This window comes from Anser brachyrhynchus (genome assembly GCF_964034855.1).
Source record: "Anser brachyrhynchus genome assembly, chromosome: Z".
NCBI classification, from domain to species: Eukaryota; Metazoa; Chordata; class Aves; order Anseriformes; family Anatidae; genus Anser; species Anser brachyrhynchus.
The window spans coordinates 29,606,412-29,624,744 of NC_137697.1; the positions used below are offsets into that span (position 1 = coordinate 29,606,412).

At 37.1% G+C, this 18,333-nt stretch overlaps 1 protein-coding gene across 18 annotated transcripts in view; it reads right to left on the reverse strand.

The window, feature by feature from the left end:
- The window catches only part of NFIB (nuclear factor I B), a 186,366-nt gene that overhangs the window by 33,716 nt on the left and 134,317 nt on the right, over nucleotides 1-18,333 (reverse strand). For 9 of the 18 annotated variants that reach the window (XM_080573467.1, XM_080573464.1, XM_080573463.1 and 6 more), the window contains exons 7-8: nucleotides 11,313-11,444; nucleotides 8,647-8,831 (exon numbers count right to left, since the gene is read on the reverse strand). In XM_080573467.1, coding sequence (XP_080429593.1) covers nucleotides 8,647-8,831; nucleotides 11,313-11,444 — 317 coding nt within the window. Of the gene's footprint in view, nucleotides 1-8,646; nucleotides 8,895-11,312; nucleotides 11,445-18,333 lie in introns of all 18 variants that reach the window. The other 9 variants (XM_080573466.1, XM_080573462.1, XM_080573461.1 and 6 more) reach the window with 1 other exon arrangement.

Genomic DNA, 18,333 nt, shown 5'->3' on the forward strand with positions numbered 1-18,333 from the left:
CTAATGGAGGTCTCAGTTGCATCTGGTGGCTCCCAGGTGGAGTCACAGTCCTGTGACAGAAGAGCTACCTTACGATGCTTAGTTCATGTGGTATGCTAGCATACCCCAGAAACAACTGTGATTCTCTTACTAAAATGATCAGCTTTTTAGAATCTAAGAAAGAAGATTCCAGTGAATTTATGCATTAAAACAGCCAGTGTCATCAGCTTCCAAAAGCAGCTCTGTCTCCAAAGCCAGACTCAAATTAATTAAATGGACACAGCTGGAGTCCAGGACAATTTACAGCAATGTATCACCTTCTATTGTTCCCTAGCGATCCCAGTCAATAGGAATGCAATGGCTCACATGGACTCCAGCTTCGTCCATGTATATATTGTCCAAAACAACAAACCCTTTCCTTGCTGAATTAAAAGAAAAAGACAGAATATACTTAAAATCCATTCTCATGTAAACCATATTTTCCCTACAAAAGAGCAGTGCAGTACATCTCCCCACTTCATCAAAAATGAGGGTGAAATCCTGTCCTTTCTGAAATCTATGAGGAATTTTCTAGCAATTTTAGTGGATACGATTTGTGACATCCCAAGTAACTACTTTTCTATTACTTTTTTTTTTAATTATGTTCTTAAATGGTAGCTATTGTTCCATATCTATGCTAAATGTAAAACTGAGAAAAGACATAATACAGGGAAACCGGGATCTGTAATTTCTAAACAGAAAAATCAAACAAACCTCCAAAGAAAAAGGCAAACTTGTTACTTTAGTAAGTTTACTCCTTATGGTGCTCACATTTCAAAGTCTGACGGTACATTAGATTTCAAAAGGAATTATAACTTATCTGCCTCTTACCAATCTTATTACATATTGTCACATTTCCCCAAGTACCTTCTGTCTGCACTTTATTCTACTTTTATTTTTGTAGTCTCTGACATCTATTCCTTTCCTTTTTTAAGTAGTTAACCTCTGCTTTCACATTTGTATCAAAACATCTGATTTGAAAATTTGCATTAATGTCAAGTACTGCATATTGCAGTAACTGTTCACGTGTTACTGCTTGACAAGCAAGGTAAGACAGAAGGGGATAGGTGATAGAGCTTGGTGCACCATGTCTAACTTCCCTCTCATACCAAATGCTTCCTGTATTTAAACATTAAACTAAACTCAGCTGTAGGTACGTGAATACCTATCAGGACTTCTACATATATAATTCTTCTTCAAAAAACTGCTCAGCAGTTTTTCAGGTGTGAACAGAGGTTTTCCATCTACCACAACTTGTCATGAGAAATGGCATATGTGAAATTCTCTTAAAACTTCAGTGTTTTTCCTAGGTGTGTTATATTTGAAAACAGAATGTGTGAAAAAGCCTTGTACTCTCTTAAATTCTGTTACTCCTAACAAATCTTGAACATTCATACTTGTCTTGCTTGCACTGAGAAACAGTGAAGCAGTTATAAGTACTGATGTTTAAGTTACTGTAATTAGTTTGCAGCCTAAGATCATGAAATAATCTTAAATAAACAGACCATTTAATTGTCTCAGAGTTATTGTTTAGGCCTGTCTTCAGGCTCACACTGACAGTGCTGCATTGGTTTATACTCAGCTCACACATATGTAGTTATCTTTGCAAACACAAAACTAAAAGCTTTTAAAATAAAAGTCTAGATAGTGGAGCATGGAAATTGATAGTGGTACAAGCTCAAGGAGACCAGCTTTCCTGGACATCTCAAGTCCTCTGTCCCACTTTAAGCTTTTGTTGAAAAATGGAAGACCTTTTGTGCTGAAATAGCCCTCTTAAATTCATAATTCATAACTTTATTAAAAACTGGGTGCTGGAAAACAATTTTGTGACCTGTTCCCATTTTAACTTTTGCAGTTCTGTTAAAAGGTATTTTAGCACAGAAACTATATATCTATTTGAACAGTATCCACTTAAATTACAAGTTCAATTGGTTATAGCACATCATTTAACATAAAATAATTTTCTCTTTGTTTAATACAAGTTCTAGGCTTTAGTTCTAATTTTCTTTGAAGAGATTCTTCACACTAATGCATTACAGGTGAAAAATCAACTGTTACCATCAACTGGGGCATCAATATATCTGTATAATGGATTCACAAACAGAGCTATTATGCCTGAGGCATAAACCTCAAACAAATTGCAGGAAGAAAGCTGTGCTAGATAAACAAGATGTGCAGTTGAAAATGAGAAGGAAAGAGGGAACTACAATGTCAATGTAGCCCCAGTTTATGCAGGTAAACATATTTTTATTGTTGGACTAGAGGCTAATTTGATTTTTAGATGTGTTACATTTTCCATATTTTTAATATCATAGTGTCTTGAATTACAACAGATTAACCCATTTATGTGCCCAGAGCCACAGGTTATATTCACTGTCATAAATGTAGTATAACTGTAGAATAATCAGGCAGTTAATATCTGATTGTCTGTACTACACACAATTTCAGTTAACCCTTAGGTCTGAAGTCTGAACAGAAATTTTTAACAGATATGAATATGGGTGTTCTTAAAATCAGGATTTAGTGTAGCTGTTTTCACTGCTAGGATTTTATTAACAGATTTATAATCAGTAATCAGTCAACTTCCTCTCAGACTGTTGTTCACAGATTTTCCCAAATACCAGTACCTTTATACTGTAGGTTTTCAATTATATGTACAGTGGTGATGAATATCACTCCGAAATCCTATCATAGAGTAGTTTTGAGACCACTGATTGAATTAATTTTGTTCATGAAGCTGTAGAAACTGTTCTACATATTTTGTTCCTCTGCTCATATGCAAAATATTTTGCTTTAAAAGTTATCTATGAACCTGGAGTTCATAACTGATAAATTCTGTCAGAAAGCCCATGCCACTGTGGTCTGTGATATCTACAGGGGGTTATGGATGTTTCAGAAAATCTACAAGAAAAAGAAAGTGGAAGACTTTTACAAAACTGGAGGTTTTGCATAGGACACCCTACTATTACGCCACCTGCACCCATCCAATGTCTTGCATGGGAGATAGCTCAATGGTACAGGAGACAGTTTCAAAAAATGTGTAGAAGACATTACCTATCTGAGTAATACAACAGTGTCTTTAATAACCTGCAAAACATGAAATTTTGATATTAACAGATCGCTGCCATTGAGACTGTAGAAGATACTGTAGGGAAGTTTCTCCTCATGTTGAAACTTACAGGTTCCATAATGTACTTGTTTAACAAGAAGCAAGGCTATGCAGACTTTTTTTTCTTTCCCCCTCTTCTTTTCCTGCTACTGGACACTATGGTCACAACAGAAACATATTTTGCCCTTTTATGTGCCCCTCACAACTTTTCTAAAGGATGTATCTCAGTGAAGTTTCCATATCCTTGCAACCTCAATAACTGATTGCTACAACACATCCTACACAGACCTCACTGGGAGATCCCACACAAAAGCTTCAGGTGGTGTGACACGCAGCTACCTGTCTGCTTGGAGGAATTAGCTTCAGAAAAAAACATGTTATTGCCAGTTCTTGGCTGACAACATCATTTCTGTACTATTTTCTGAAAGCAACCAGGGTGTTGACTTTGATCTATAAAGTTCTGAATCTCATCCATTTGAGAAAACACTTTCCTCTTGATACAATGCAGCTGAAACTGAGAGCAGCTGCAGAACTTCCGCAGCCAGCATTCAGACATGGATATCAAAAGACATTCTAGGTGAAGAGTCCTCTGCCCCAAACAACAGCTTTACCTGTGAGTTCATGAAATCTGGATCATTTTTTGCCATATAAAGCAAACGGAAATACTCACTTTTCCTTTGATATTTGTCCTAACAGGGCAAGTTCATGTTATACAAGCATGGGAAAGCAAATTTATTCCCAGATAAATGTTCAAAAGATATCTTTGGACTTAATGGTATTTCATATAATCTGGAGATTTATAACTCTACATTTAATAAACTAAACATGAGCGAAATAAATACAAAGTAATCATTTACAATTGCAATTAAATTTTTATATCCCTTGTCAGTACAAACCTAAACTAGTACTCTCTCTCTGCCTCCCAATTACAATTAAGAAAAGCACATTGCATTATTTTATTTCCAGAAATTACTTAAAAATTAGTAGGAAGGACTCACATAAGAAGATGAAACTATTAAATGTCAGTAAGTAAAGTTGCTACCTATACCAAAGAAACCACATGCATACATATCACTTGTGCTGGCTTACTCTGCTAGTATTCTCTAAGAATCAATTGGAAACCCTTTGCCCAAACAGACCCTCACAAGATTCCATCCTCATTGCCAGATGACTGCAGCTATTGTGCTGAAAAATGACAAAGCATCTTCCTGGAATTCCTTAAAAGTGTGTCTCTCTTTGAAAAACAAACAAAAAAAAATGAATATCCCAATCAATTATGAGAGGAAAACAAGTGGCCTCACCAGCTTCCAGAAGCAGCTCTTCTCTAGCAGTTCAGATATTTCTGTCTTCAGACAAGGATAAAACTGTTAAAAGATAAAGCTGCAAACGAGCCCACATTGCACCAAAGTATGTTTTAATTACCTGGGAATTTTAGTCAATATATGGACAGTTGCTCACTTGCACCTTAGTATATAACAAGGCATTTATTGTTACGAGAAAAACGGTCTCATAGTTCATTCCCCCAGACTGGAAGCAGTTTTACCATGCTACTGGGATCTGCATATTTCATCAACAATATCACAGAATCTGATTTAAATTGACCTGTAAACTGTGCCCTTCATAATCCAAACTCAAAAGGTTTACAAGATTTTCCACTTCTGTTTGCCTGGCTCAGCCAGAAAAAAAAAAATCTCACTGATGCCAGGACACCCTTCAGTATGATTCACCTTAACTGGTTGTTTTACCATCATTTCCTTCATTATACTTGCTGAGCCTTCTGTGATTCACCACACCGTAATCAGGAAACAGTTCCCTTTAACTTGATGGGGCATTAAGTTTGGAGCTGTTGGATTTGTCTTCAGCCACATAATTTTTGTTGCACTCGGTGATTTGTTCAGCCTGGTTGGAAGTCTGATCTTGATATTATGTATTGTTTCATACACTCGCAAGTAGTAATGCATTTTAGGTGTGTGCAAATCCGTATGTGTGCATATACATGAGTACATACACACACACACAAGGTAAATTTTTCCAAGTCATATAAAATATTCAAGCATCCAGCTACAATCATTCAAAAAGTAAATACATGTTCAAAATTTGGGGTAGTTTTTAAGACCACAGTATACTTTAGATGGATAAATAATGTAGGTGGATTAAACACATACCACATGACTAGTTTTTGATGAAACATACAATGAGTAACCAATATTAATTTAACTAGAGAGACCAGCACACCATCACAATACAGATATATACTCACACAAAAAGTCTCATCAAGTCACATGCTAAGATGAAAAAAGTTAAAATAAATACAATAAAAATGTCTCAGCAGAATTACTTAATTAGCGGAAAGTACAGCAATTCTCAAAATCTCAGGAACTTTTCAGATTTCTAGTTGGAGGCAAGTCCAGTTCTATAACTGATAAGATCCATTTCTGTTCAATATATTTGCTTATTTATTCTCCAGATTGAACGGGCGATAATAAACAGATACTCATGAAACTGAAAGCCGCGGATATTTTGTTGAGGATCATCCATTGTTGCATCATTTTTAACTACAGCCAAAGGGCCTATCTGAACTTCCTGACTGTTCATCACACATAATTTGGAGTATTTAACATTATGTCAAGGAAATTGCCCACTGTTTCGCCCTGTGGAAACCTATGGGAGTTCTATAGCTTTAAACTAATTTTACTTAAAGTATTCCATTGAATAGCATGACTGTCTCACTATAATCAGTGCAGTAGTAATGTAATTAATCTCAAAATTGCTGTGGGGAGTACAAGGCATCTCAGTTGCTTGTCGTAACAATCTAAATTAGTGTATTACTGAAAGATGTTGGGGAGGAACAGTTCATTTTAGGTAAATGCTGTCAGGGTATCCATTCTTTCTATTTCTAAAGCTGAAATTAAAACTATCATCATAGTTCTCCTTTTGAAATCCAAATGAATATGTTTTGAGGTGGGAAAGTATAATTAAATTTGATGTGGTATTCCTACAGATGCAGTTTTGCATTTTACAATAATTAAATTTGTTTGAATAAAAATTCATGTTTTATTTAGAAAAGAAAAACTGGTTTGGCTCAAAGCATGCCATTGTATCAGAACAATTCTCTTTTGTCACTGAAACTTCACAAACGGCTGCTTCTTTTCCTAAGCAAAAAAAAATATTCATTATTTTACTGTTTTGTACAGCCATCCTTTAACAGCTCTGTTTGGAGATATTTTGACTATGTATGCAAATCCTCTAATATAGGGCATTTCTCAGAGGTGAACTTTCAAGAATTAAACTTAAAAGAGATTCCATTAATAATAGTGATTAATGAGAACAAATTGCAGAGAATAGCTGGTGCAGATGCCTGGAATCCCATACTTGGTGTTTTTTAACCCTGGCCCTTCTTCTCAAGAACTAAATCAAACATCAAATGAAATGAAAAACATTAGCCTAATATAAAGGTTATGAAAGGTGGCAAAAGCAGTAAATTGAAGCCAGTTTGTCCTGTTATTCCCTATGGTACTTCAACACAAGAGTAGGAAATATTTTCAGTTCACTACTACTGTGAAATGATCAGGAGAGTAAAATTTTGTCTTTTAAGGTTTAAAGATAAATCTTTTAAGGGAAGATAAGGGAAGAGAGTAAGACTTTTCTTGGGCGAAGACTTGAAAGTGCTTATTCTACTCAGTGAATACATTTCCCAATATTAAAACCAAAAGATGACACACTTGTCTGAAATAAAGTCAGATACTTCATTTAGATTTTTTTTGTATTTTTTTCAGTAATGATCCAAACCAGAACACTGAACAATCCAGTGAGATTATCACCTAATCTGCTCTTTTAATATATATAAGAAATAAAAATCTAAGTAAAAGAAACACTGAATAATTAAAGAAATACAGAACACTAAGGGCCTGATTTTAATTTGCATATTTTTTCCCTTAATAGTGCCTAATTAAGACATCAGTTTAAAAAAAAAATCCAATAGAACTCTAAGATTTTCCACACTGAATTAACGTTAAGGACTTTTAATGGATGTCTTAATTAGACTTTGTTATTCATGGAAATTTTACACAAATTAAAATCAGGTCCTGCGTGCAATGTTCCCAGCTGAGTCTCAGCAAAAATGCTATATGGGACTGAAAGACTTTCAATTCATCTACAGATAGCAATTTGTGTTCTAAAGCTGATGTAGTTGATTTTCACTTTTTTGTTTAATTTGCATTAATATTGTAACCAACAAAAGTCACATTGGGAGGACTCTCCCTTCGAAGTAAATTTTGATTTTATGGACCTGCACCTTTTTTTATTTCTTTTTTTTTTTTTTTTTTTTAACACATAGAAAGTCATGTAGCTGGACTGGAGCACTTGCTTGTGGGGACAATAGCCACAATGACCTTCTGAACAGCCCAGAGGGGCCTTATCACTTATTCAACATAGAATTCAACATAGAAACTTTGATTCAGTCTCAAGTTCTACTGCTCTTGTGCCTGAAACTCTTACTGAAAAGGCCTGTCATTATTTGGGGGGAAAAAAAATATATGAAATGCTATCGTCATAATCCCCTCAACCCTGATAAGACAGCCCTTCCAAGGGAACCTAATTCTTAGGAGCAGGAAAATCTGACTGCTATCACTTCAGCTTGCTTTCCCAAGACTCTCCCAAAAACATGCTGGAGCACAAGCTACAGGACTCCACAGGAGCATTTCAGACAAGGCATCAAAAACAGATACCAGCCCAACCAGCAAAGATTACATTACACTGACACTGGAAATACTCCAAGGATTGACAGACCAAGGCTCAGCTGCAGTTTATCCCATCATACAGATCACAAGTTAATGCTAGGTGCCGATGTTATCATGGAAAGTAGTTTTGCACACAGTCCTTTACAAATTACTTCTCTAATGAATACCGCGTTAATTTCCCATATCAGAGATGAGCCTGAATCAGTGTAGCAGCCAGGAACTCATCTGCTACTGCATGTTTTCTAGAGAAGGAAGGAAAATCAACTCCAGGGGTCTGTGCTGTGCTCACTATGGTAATGTTGTTGTATGTGTGCAATGTCAGGTGTCTGTGAAACATTGCATTACCTTGCCAGAGTTTATTTTAATTGCTGGTCTGTAAACATACCTGTATGTCTGTGTGTGTGCATACATGTGCATGTAAATATCAGCATATGCAGCACCCTATCCTGCAGCAGGAGCTTCACCTCCATCCTGGCACTCAAGCCAGTGGGGACAACTCCCCACTGTCTGGTCACGGAGGTGCCCAGCCTGCAGGAGGGGTGCAGCACTGGGACTGGCTGCTGGGTCACTCAGTGCAAATATTTTTCTTGTAGTTGACAGAGCAACAGTGAGTAGATATGAATATCCTACTCCCTTTATTCAATCATGTTGAATAGGAAAAGTGCTCCATCTCTCAGCTTGCTCTGAGACCAGAAATAGTGAGATATTGGTCTAAACGCCCTGAAAGATACACATTCCACACAGGATTTCTTTTGGAGGGTTCACTTGGTTTTACAGTACCTGGCTAGTCTGTGGACTGGACGGGTCGTAAGAAGGTACATAATTCTTCAGAGTATCCTGAGGATTCAGGTGGGGAGGATATCTGATCGTTGGATGAGAGAAGTAGCTAGACGGGGCAGGAGGGAGAATAGCTTGTGCTGGAAATGGCAATGGTGAAGGTGAAGGTGGAGTTCTAGTTGAGATGACTGGAGAAGATAAAATAACATTAAAATTACTTCGCATCTTGTTTCTTCTAAAATTCTTCATCTCTGTGTTACAGCAAAAAAAATAAGTCAGTACACTGTACTCTTGCTTCATGGTATCTTTACAGAATATCTTCTACGTCCTCCCCTCACACCATCCCAGGCACTGCACAGTGCTTCTGCTTCAAATACATAAATGCAGTATCTTACACTCAATTTTGTGGGCTATGTTTTTTTTTTTTTTTTCCTTCAAACAGTAATTACTCTCCAGCATAAAACACACTTCAACTATAAAATTTTCCTATCTAGAAAATTTTCCTATCTAGAGCCCAAGTAAACAAAAGAAATATTTTACTAAATAAATAAAATCTATACTTTTGTTCACATCATTCCAACAGAGAATCATAAAGTACTAAGAAATAGTAATTTCTCACTGTATTGCACTCTACCTGCTTCATATGGGGATGGGGTAATAACTAGTCAGCAATAATGCCACGAATAATTAGCTGACCTTTGTGAAAATGCTAATGAACATTCAACTTCGGGGCCTGGGAAACCAGTCCACCCAATGGAAATATCTCTAGCAAACAAAAAGGGATCTACCCTGTACATATTTTTCTTTGCATTCTTTTTCTTCCCAGCCCCTACAAACACACACTTCTCTATCTATAGACTATATGTCATGTCTAAACAACCAGCAATGTTTTCACAGTGAAAGGAATGTACAGCATGTCCTGCCGCGGCTGCATTGTCCAGCTGGAACTGGAGAGCGTTCCTCTCCCAGGCTGCACAGACAACCGCTTTCCCCCGTGGCCGCACATCCAGTGGGCACCTACTTTGTGACTTGGTAAAAAGGGGCTGCTGACTTCAAGGGAAGCGGAGAAAAGACAACACTATGCCAGCTTTCATTAGTGGGAGGGTACAAAATCAGATCTGTGTAAGCAAGGTATTTTACAGACTGCTCACAAATATCACATCACAGTTCATCAGCACAAGCACACCAACAGTGCTCTACTGGACCACCTCCCTTGCCTTTGTTTTTTTTCAGCTAAATTTTTTAATGGCTCGCTATTTTTTAGATGGGATCAAATGAAAACTTGTCTTTGCAGTAGAAAGTTCCAAAATTGCTGTACTTTGGAGTTAAAACCTTGCAAATCTCAAAACCATTGCTCACTGACAGAATAGAATAGGCTATGCAGATAGCAATCAGATTTCCTGGTGAGTAAATAGCTGATCTACAGAATTAGGTTACAATTGTATGTTGCCTCTTGAACACATACATCTAAAAATTATACACTAAAGCAAATATAAATGTCTACACATAAGTGTAGGATCAAAAATAATTACAGAAACTTATTTTGTGACAGACTCATCTTAATCAGAAAACCATCAGCTCAGTTTAATCATAAAACATTAGTTACTGCTCTGATATGGGAGAATTGTGCAAAACAAACACAAATGAGTAGAAATCTATCCACTCCATCTCATCCATCATCTCTGATGTGACTGAGTATAGTGGAAACCTTACAGAGACCAGAAAGAGTTCAGGTTAACTTTCACAATGCAGAGTAAGTGGATGCTAGGGGGAAAGTGCTCCTCACATGTGAATTAAAAGATAGGACTTTGAAATCATCAGAGAAATCACAAAACAGATACTTCTCAAAGAAGAACTGCATCTTAAATAAAAGACAATGCTCAGATCTGCTTCACTTCTCAAGTCACCCAGCTCTGCTCAACAAATGAATCCCTTTATATACAATTAATAAGGAGTCATGATGAGCCACTGAGGGGAGACGTCTGAGTATCAAGTTCTCATATGAAGAATCAGGGTCACTCTCACTTCTAAAATTAAACAGACCCTGATGCTGGAATTTCTCTGTCATTCCTCTCAAGCTCTCAAGATAACATGCAGTCCATCACATTTCCTTTACAATTTAAGTGAAATTTTAGTATGGATTTACTACGGGTTTCAAAGATACAGCGGCTGGAAAACATTCATCAGAACTCTGCCTCTTTAGACAGAGCATTGAAAAGAATCACTGGTATTTATTTTACATAATGTATCACATAATTAACGTGATTATGATTTCTTTTGTGTTTGAAATCCTACCTATTCTGATATTTAACTACAATAAGATCATAGCAACAATAATAAAAAAGGATGCAAGTGGAAGGAGAAAAGACTGCAAGTATTTTTCCTTCGTCACTTTCGTTTTGTAGTTTACAGCTTGTTTTATTCTCTGGCTAATCCTAAATCCCTTTAGTGACTTGCAGCAGTCAAAATACCTGAACTGAGTTTAATGAGCATTTCTGCAATTCTCCCAACCTCTGCAACATATTCAGTTCTGTTTCTACTCTCACCAGTAATATAAATGGGGTTAGGTCTCCAAGTAATTCTGAAAAAAGGTATCACATTCAGAGAATAGGAAAGGAGAACACACAAGACAAACAGGGAGGAATTTCTTCCTCCTCCATAGCCCTCACCACTCTGTGCAACTCCTGGGATTCCTGGGTGGTGATGCTGGGGAAAAGTGCTCAGTCTTGGTGAAGAATCCTGGGGAGAAGTAGGACTAAACAAAGGCTTTTCAGGTTTCTTCATTGTAGGAGAAGACATATCTGCAAAAAATAAAAGTAAATAAATATATTAAAATCAAACAAACAAAACAACCAGAAAAAAATAAAAAAAAATAAAAATAAATAAATAAATAAATAAAAACAGTGACATTAGCTTAGAAGTCCATCTCAGAACACATGATTTTGTAAACTGAAGATGTTTATTTTTGCAGTTCTTACATAAATATTGCTTGGTGACCCAACTCCCCTATGACCAATAAACTAATTTTAAACTATCACTTTCCAACTTGAGAAAGAATAATAATCCACTAACTGGTCTTTGTCCTGCAAAACAGAAACTACATTCCTTTCATACCAGACAAGCCAAACAGTGAAGAAATGAATGTCTTCAGAACCTCCCTAGACACTTCACAACTCCCCATAACATCACCAAATCATCTGCTCCTTCAACAGCCATGTAATAGTTATTGCATTTTTTAATGGAACACCTACACTCAGGTGTGTAGGGCAACTGCTATACACATGCTGTTTTATGGTATATATTATTTTGTTATTTCAAAACCTTTCCCTTGCCCCTTCCAAAACCATAGTGAAACAATGTAACCTTCCTAAGAATAAAGGATACTTTCACTTCTCTATTTCATGTTTTCCATGTCTCAAGTAGGGCCTTCCCACCTCTTCCTTCCCTATCAACAAAACCATCTCCCTCAGAGCTCAATACATGAAGATAACACAATAGAAGGGACAAACAAATAATTTCTATCATACAGGGTTACTGATACTGCATAAAGCAAAGAAAAAAAACGCTGAATTCCTTCCAAAAGTTTAAATTAATTAAGAGACATTTGTTTCACTTTGCACCAAAGTAAATTATTTCAAAGTTAATTTTAATATTTTTATAGGACACAAATCAGCGTCATAAGTAGGTTTCATTTCCAATCAATGGGACTAACATATGTCTAAAGTAAACTCATTTCTTAAGTACTTTACTGGATTGGGGCCATATTGCAGCGGACTTTCCTACGTGTACCATGTTCATCCTTAAACTGATTTTGGCACATCTAATACTAACATACTGTATTGTATTATTCTGGGAGACAAAAAATCTTCTTGGAAGATCCCCATGAAATGGGAGCACCTTACTGAGACCAAATGGGACCAGTGCTTTCTGAACAGGCTGTAGTTTAACTGTGGGAGCCTTACCCTCAAACTGAGAGATCGACTCACCCAGCTGCCCTGCCACCACTGCTGAGCTCTGCAGAGGCACTGCCACCAGGCCCAGAGCAGACCCTGCAAGTACCCCGCCACCGCCTCCCTGCAGCTTCCCCATTTTCCTTTGGTCCTGGCTGCAATGTCTGCTGATACCCTGTAACATTTACCTCCTCGGAAAGGCTACTGAGAAAGGATTTTATTCAGGGAAGTAGTCAGCAGGAGTAAGCAATGGCTTTACATTAAAGCCATTCAGCACTCACTGAATTTTAACAGATATGACAAAGGCTGCTGTATGTTTTTTATTATACTGTTCTATTACAAATCTCTGTTGTTATCATAAACACTGAGTACAGAGAGGGGCACCTCTAGCTGTCTTATAGAAACTTTGCAAATTAATTGCTGCTGAGGAAGAAAATGGAGAGGTATTTTATTTCTTTTAATCTACCAGCAGGCAGCAAAAATGCAAGTGCCAAATGGTTAGAGTTTTGCTGGAACACATTCTTCTAAGCTAAGAAATCCTTTCTAAAATCGTAACTTAATTCCTTTAAACTAAGTTTTGCATAAGCAACCCATGACAAAAGGAGACATTAATTCTGGAATGACTTTGAAATATTTTGTTATGTTTTTTTTTTTTTTTGTTTTCTGCTTGCATAACAGCCCTAGCTTCTTAATATAAGGTCCTAGTTTCATCAGAGCAAGAAAGTTCTCATCCCTCCACAAAAGAAGTAGGGTTTTATATGAGTTACAGGACAAAATCAAACAACTACTGTCTTTGCACATTGTTCATCGCCTGTACAATCTGTCTCACTGCAGTGTTACAGTCTCAGAAAAAGTGTTCCCAACAGCCTGTAGACACAGCCTCCCACTACAGCTCTCTGCCCATCAGTACTTGTCACAGAAGTCACAAGTAACCACATATCTTATTGACTTCACCATGTATAGCCTATTGCAAACAAGAGAATGTACAAAGAGTTGAATTTTATTTCAAATTAAAAATATTGCAGTTGAGTCTCCCTAAGGAAAAACAAAACAAAACAAAACAAAACAAAAACAAAAACAACATCAACACCAAAAAACACCATGGGTTGGAGGTAGAAAATCTCTTCCTTATGTAAAGCCCATATTCAGCAAAAGAACTTGTGAAAGAAAGAGCTGCCTAGCTCCTGAAGTTCTGCATGCGTCAGCAGCTCTGATTGCTGGAATGCAGCAGAGATTTAATTTGGCCAGTGACTGTTACTTCATTAAACAAGCAAAAGTTGTTGTGTTTTTCAAAACCAAAATATTTTAGTTGCTCAGAAGAAGAATGTTATATGAAGTGCAATGCAATCAGAGTATCCATTAGCCCCCCAGGGGCATCACTAATTTGAAAAGAATATACTGAAAAGGAGATTGGTGACTATGATAACCCTGGCACTTGCTTTAAAAATGTGTCATTTTTTCTCTGCTCCTACTTTACAGAGAAAAGAATTGTAGTCAGCACACTGAAGACAGACAGCACGTTACAAAGCAAACACAATGAACATCTCATGCAGAAGACTGTTTCCTCATCAAGGTGAATGCCACTGGTAGTCATTAGTAGAAAATTCAGCACTGCCAGAAAAATATTCGTTACCCGCCAGAACAGAGACTTTAATGTACATTGTGTGGCACACCACCATGAAGTACATTCAGAAGTCTTGTATATAGCACAGGCAACTGAAAAGAGTAATGGCTGGAGTGCACTCTGTTAGAACAATGCCCTTGGCATTGTGAAGTAATTCAGATAGCCACTTCCCCCTGCTGCTCTCCCTGTGCATGCCCTGACATCACAGCAGAGCACTCATGGTCCTTTTACTGTGGAGTAACAGATGCAGCTGACAGGACAGCCAGAACAATAACTGATTGTATAGGTTAGGATGAAAGGCTGAAGCCATCTTCTCCTTGACCAAGAGAGGTGGTTTATAGCTGTTTTAAGAAAGCATACTAGTTACAGCTCTTTGGAGAGTTACCAGTAACAAAAATGAAAATGGGGGCAGGGGGTGGGGTAGGCAAGGTAGTTTTTCACTATCTTTAGTTTTGCTCCTCAGAAGGCAGTGACTTTAAGCAAAGCAGAATGAACTAAAGCAAAAGTGAGATTACATGTAATTTTGCCAGTAGATTTTACATAATGGAAAACACACTTTTTCTCATTTTGAACCCATGATTTTTTCCACTTCATGAGATATCGTCTAGTTGCTTGTGAAGCTTAGTTTTATACTGCGAATTGTATAACGAGTGACCGACAAGAGGTCTCAAAAATAAGCAACTTGCTCTCAAGTTTGCGTCAAAGTTTCAGGAATGAGTTTCCAATCGTTATTACATGGAGAATGAAAATAAAACAGTTAACAGTGTGATTTATTTTTAGACTTTTGGAAAAATGTTAAGTATATATGAAGAGCAGAAAGATGCCAAAAACACCTGGACAAAGTTATCAAAAGATCAGCATTAATCAGAACACACTGTGTCCTGTACTGCCTAGAATTTTCTTCAAATGTAAAAAATGGGCTTGTTTCTTTTTTTTTTTTTTTAATTCTCCATCCTATTCCAAATCATTCTTTTCAGTATTCTCATATGACTGTGAAGATACAGTATGCACAGACACAAACAGTAGTATGTGTTAAATTCAAAACATCTCATCAAAGAAATAATGGCTTTTTCAAATAAACAGGAGTTATATCATCTCATTGCCCAACAAGGTAAATCTGACTACATAGGAAGGAAGTGGAGCTGCTGTGAAGCATAGCGTATGTAGTCTGCTCATCAGCAGCTTGCACAAATGGTGCTCCAGATGTATATCTGTTCAAGACAGCCCAAGGCAACAATTTTGATCAATTCTAATGTGATAAAATGCTGCAGGGAAAGTGTGCAGAAACGTGTTTACATCAGCCTTTAATTAAACTGTTGTTTGCTTCCTAAGAACCTTAGGAAACACTAATGAGACATGAGTTTTGGCAATTTCCTCATCAAGCGAAGACCCTCTTCCTCAGTCTGAAGCGGCCTTTGATCCAGTCATCTCCCTGGATGACTGTCACATTGACACACCAGTCAGCAAGCCACCTGTTAGGAGAACTCATCTGGAATCAGGCAGTGGTCCAGGACAAGTTCAAATATCCACTGGCCTGTTTCTGGTAAGCCTGATCTGCTTTCTTGTACAATACCACATCATGGCAGCTCCTCTTTCTTGCTCATGAAACACGCTGAAGAGCAGGGTATGAAGAAGCCATAAACAAATATTAAATTTATTTTAATCCAATTTATTCTTTATCTCTACTTATTAATATATTTATACAGCTTGTTTTCACTGGTCTTCCCTTACATGGTACAGTCCTGCGGACAGCAATCTTTTAAGATCATTTACAACTCATTAGTGTTGCATTGCCTCTAGAGAAATCAAGATAAAACCATGTTCAAATGTTTATGGAAGTGTAGTGAAAGCAGGAAAGCTATGGAGTCCATAGCACCAGCAGCAAGCTATTAGAGTCATGTCTTCAAGCTAGAGTTTTAAATGAACTGATCATTTTCCAGCGGCTGTACCTGAGCTAATTCTGGTGCCAGAGTACACCCCATACATCATATAGTTGGGACTCACCCTCCACTGCTTCTACAGTAGTAGGAACACTCGTGAAGAACATAGGAAAATCTAAGTAAGATTTTGAACTCACATTGGATAGTTGTAAGACAATGATGAATCAAGACAAATTCCACTGTGCTCAGGAGAAATAGTTTTGTTTTACACTACTGCCTGCGAAGAACAAGCAGAGCCACTCTGTACAAGCACAGCAGCATCACCAATATTCAGACGTGCTCAGCTGAATTTTCTTTAACATTGTAGGTATTTAGTATTCTATGTCTTAATAAGGCACCTAACACAGAATATGGACAGCTAGGTGACTCTAAAGCACAAACACATCTCATGTAAGAAGGTGGCTTTGGTATGTCTGTTCTAAAGGCTTAGCACTGGGGATGGATGGAAAACTAGAATCCTAAATATCAAGATATTTTAATTCATTCTTATTCTTCACAAAAAAGGAATCATGACCTTTTTGTGAGTAAATAGAGAAAAAGACCTCAACAGCTTGATGTCTCAAATGCTTGATGCCTGGAACAGAGAAGGACTTTGCTTGCATTCCTGTTCAGCATCAGGCAGAGATTAGACTTTGTATCTGGGTCTCCCATTATTGAAATGTGTCCTTCCAAATCACTAGTTTATCAGCGTCTCATTCTCCCTCATTGTAAGTTTTATCTTGGACCAGAGAGAAGCCATCCTAACAATTGATTTATTTCCATGAAAAAAAAAAAAATCAGTTTTGATGATCAATGTTTTCCTGAGAGGAAGATCAACCAAGAAATCATCATGACCAGTTCTGTATGATGACTCTCTGAGACACGTCTAGGAACTGTCAATGTGAAGACTCCCTTTTTGTTAATTCACTTTTATGAGAAGCAGTGAGGTCTTATATGAAGACACATATACATATCGCTTAGCAGCTGTGAGTGTTCTGAACTTGAGGAGCAACCAGGGTGAACGTTTGAAGAGAGATGCCCTCTTCAAGTTTAAAAACTTAACCTCGGTTTTATTTTTGTTTCTTTCTCAAGTATAGAAGTTTTTGTTTCTTTCATCAAGTGTAGAAAAGCAGTTTATGTATGAAAATTTTATATTAGAACATTTCAGTTTACAAACACCTGGTAATCTCTTATCTTCAGATCAGCCTAAATAACTCCAATGTTATTTTTGCAGGCACACCTCCAATGTTGCAGAAACCAGTCTACCAGACTGTGACACTGGTTATCCTATCACCAGCCATGCCCGAGGCTAATCTAACACTCTGTTGTGCTGTTGTGCTATTTCACTGCAGCCAAACTATCTCATTACACTATATTTTCTGATTGGTTGTGAAAAAAATAAGAGGAACTAAACTAGAATTTCTCCCAATTATATTTTCAATACTGCAAGCTGGTGAGCAAAACACTAAATGATATTCCAATTTAGAAAAGTGACAGCAAAACAAGAATAAATTTCTTCCAATGGCAGTTGAATTATTTCCTTGTTCATTCTCTATTTTTCTAATAAATTACATTATTTTGCATTTCTCAAAAAAAAAAATATACACTTAAGAGAAAAAAGGCATGCAAAAACTTTTAGCCAACTGAAATATCATGAGTTCAGAAACTCTTCAGATGGAATAAGTCATTTTTCTCATCCCTATACCCATAAAACTTCTTGAGTACTGCAAACAGTTTATCTGCCCAGTCCTCACATTCTGTGGTATTTAGTAACCTTGATGATTTTCTTTTCCTAAACAGGAGGGAGGTTAGACAGAAGACAGGAGGGTTGTATCTGCCTGCCCTTGTAACTTCAAGCACATCAGGAGGATGGATAAATAAATAAATAAATAAATAAAGTATATATGCAAACAAGTTGATGGATGTTTTTTATTGCTGTGTGCAACTAGCCTCATTTACTTACATGTATCCAATCTTTTATGAGCATAAAGCAAAACAACTCAGTACAATTCCTGGAAATTAAAAAATATGCGTTCTACCATTTGAAAAGTAAAATTCTAATCTATGGTTAGATTGTCCCCACCAGCTCTGCAGTGACCCACAGGGACCAGCAACAGAGTTCAGACTTCACCTCCACAGCCCCTCCTGCCTCACTTCTTCCCAAAACTTCAGGCTGTTTATCCAACATCCTCTACAC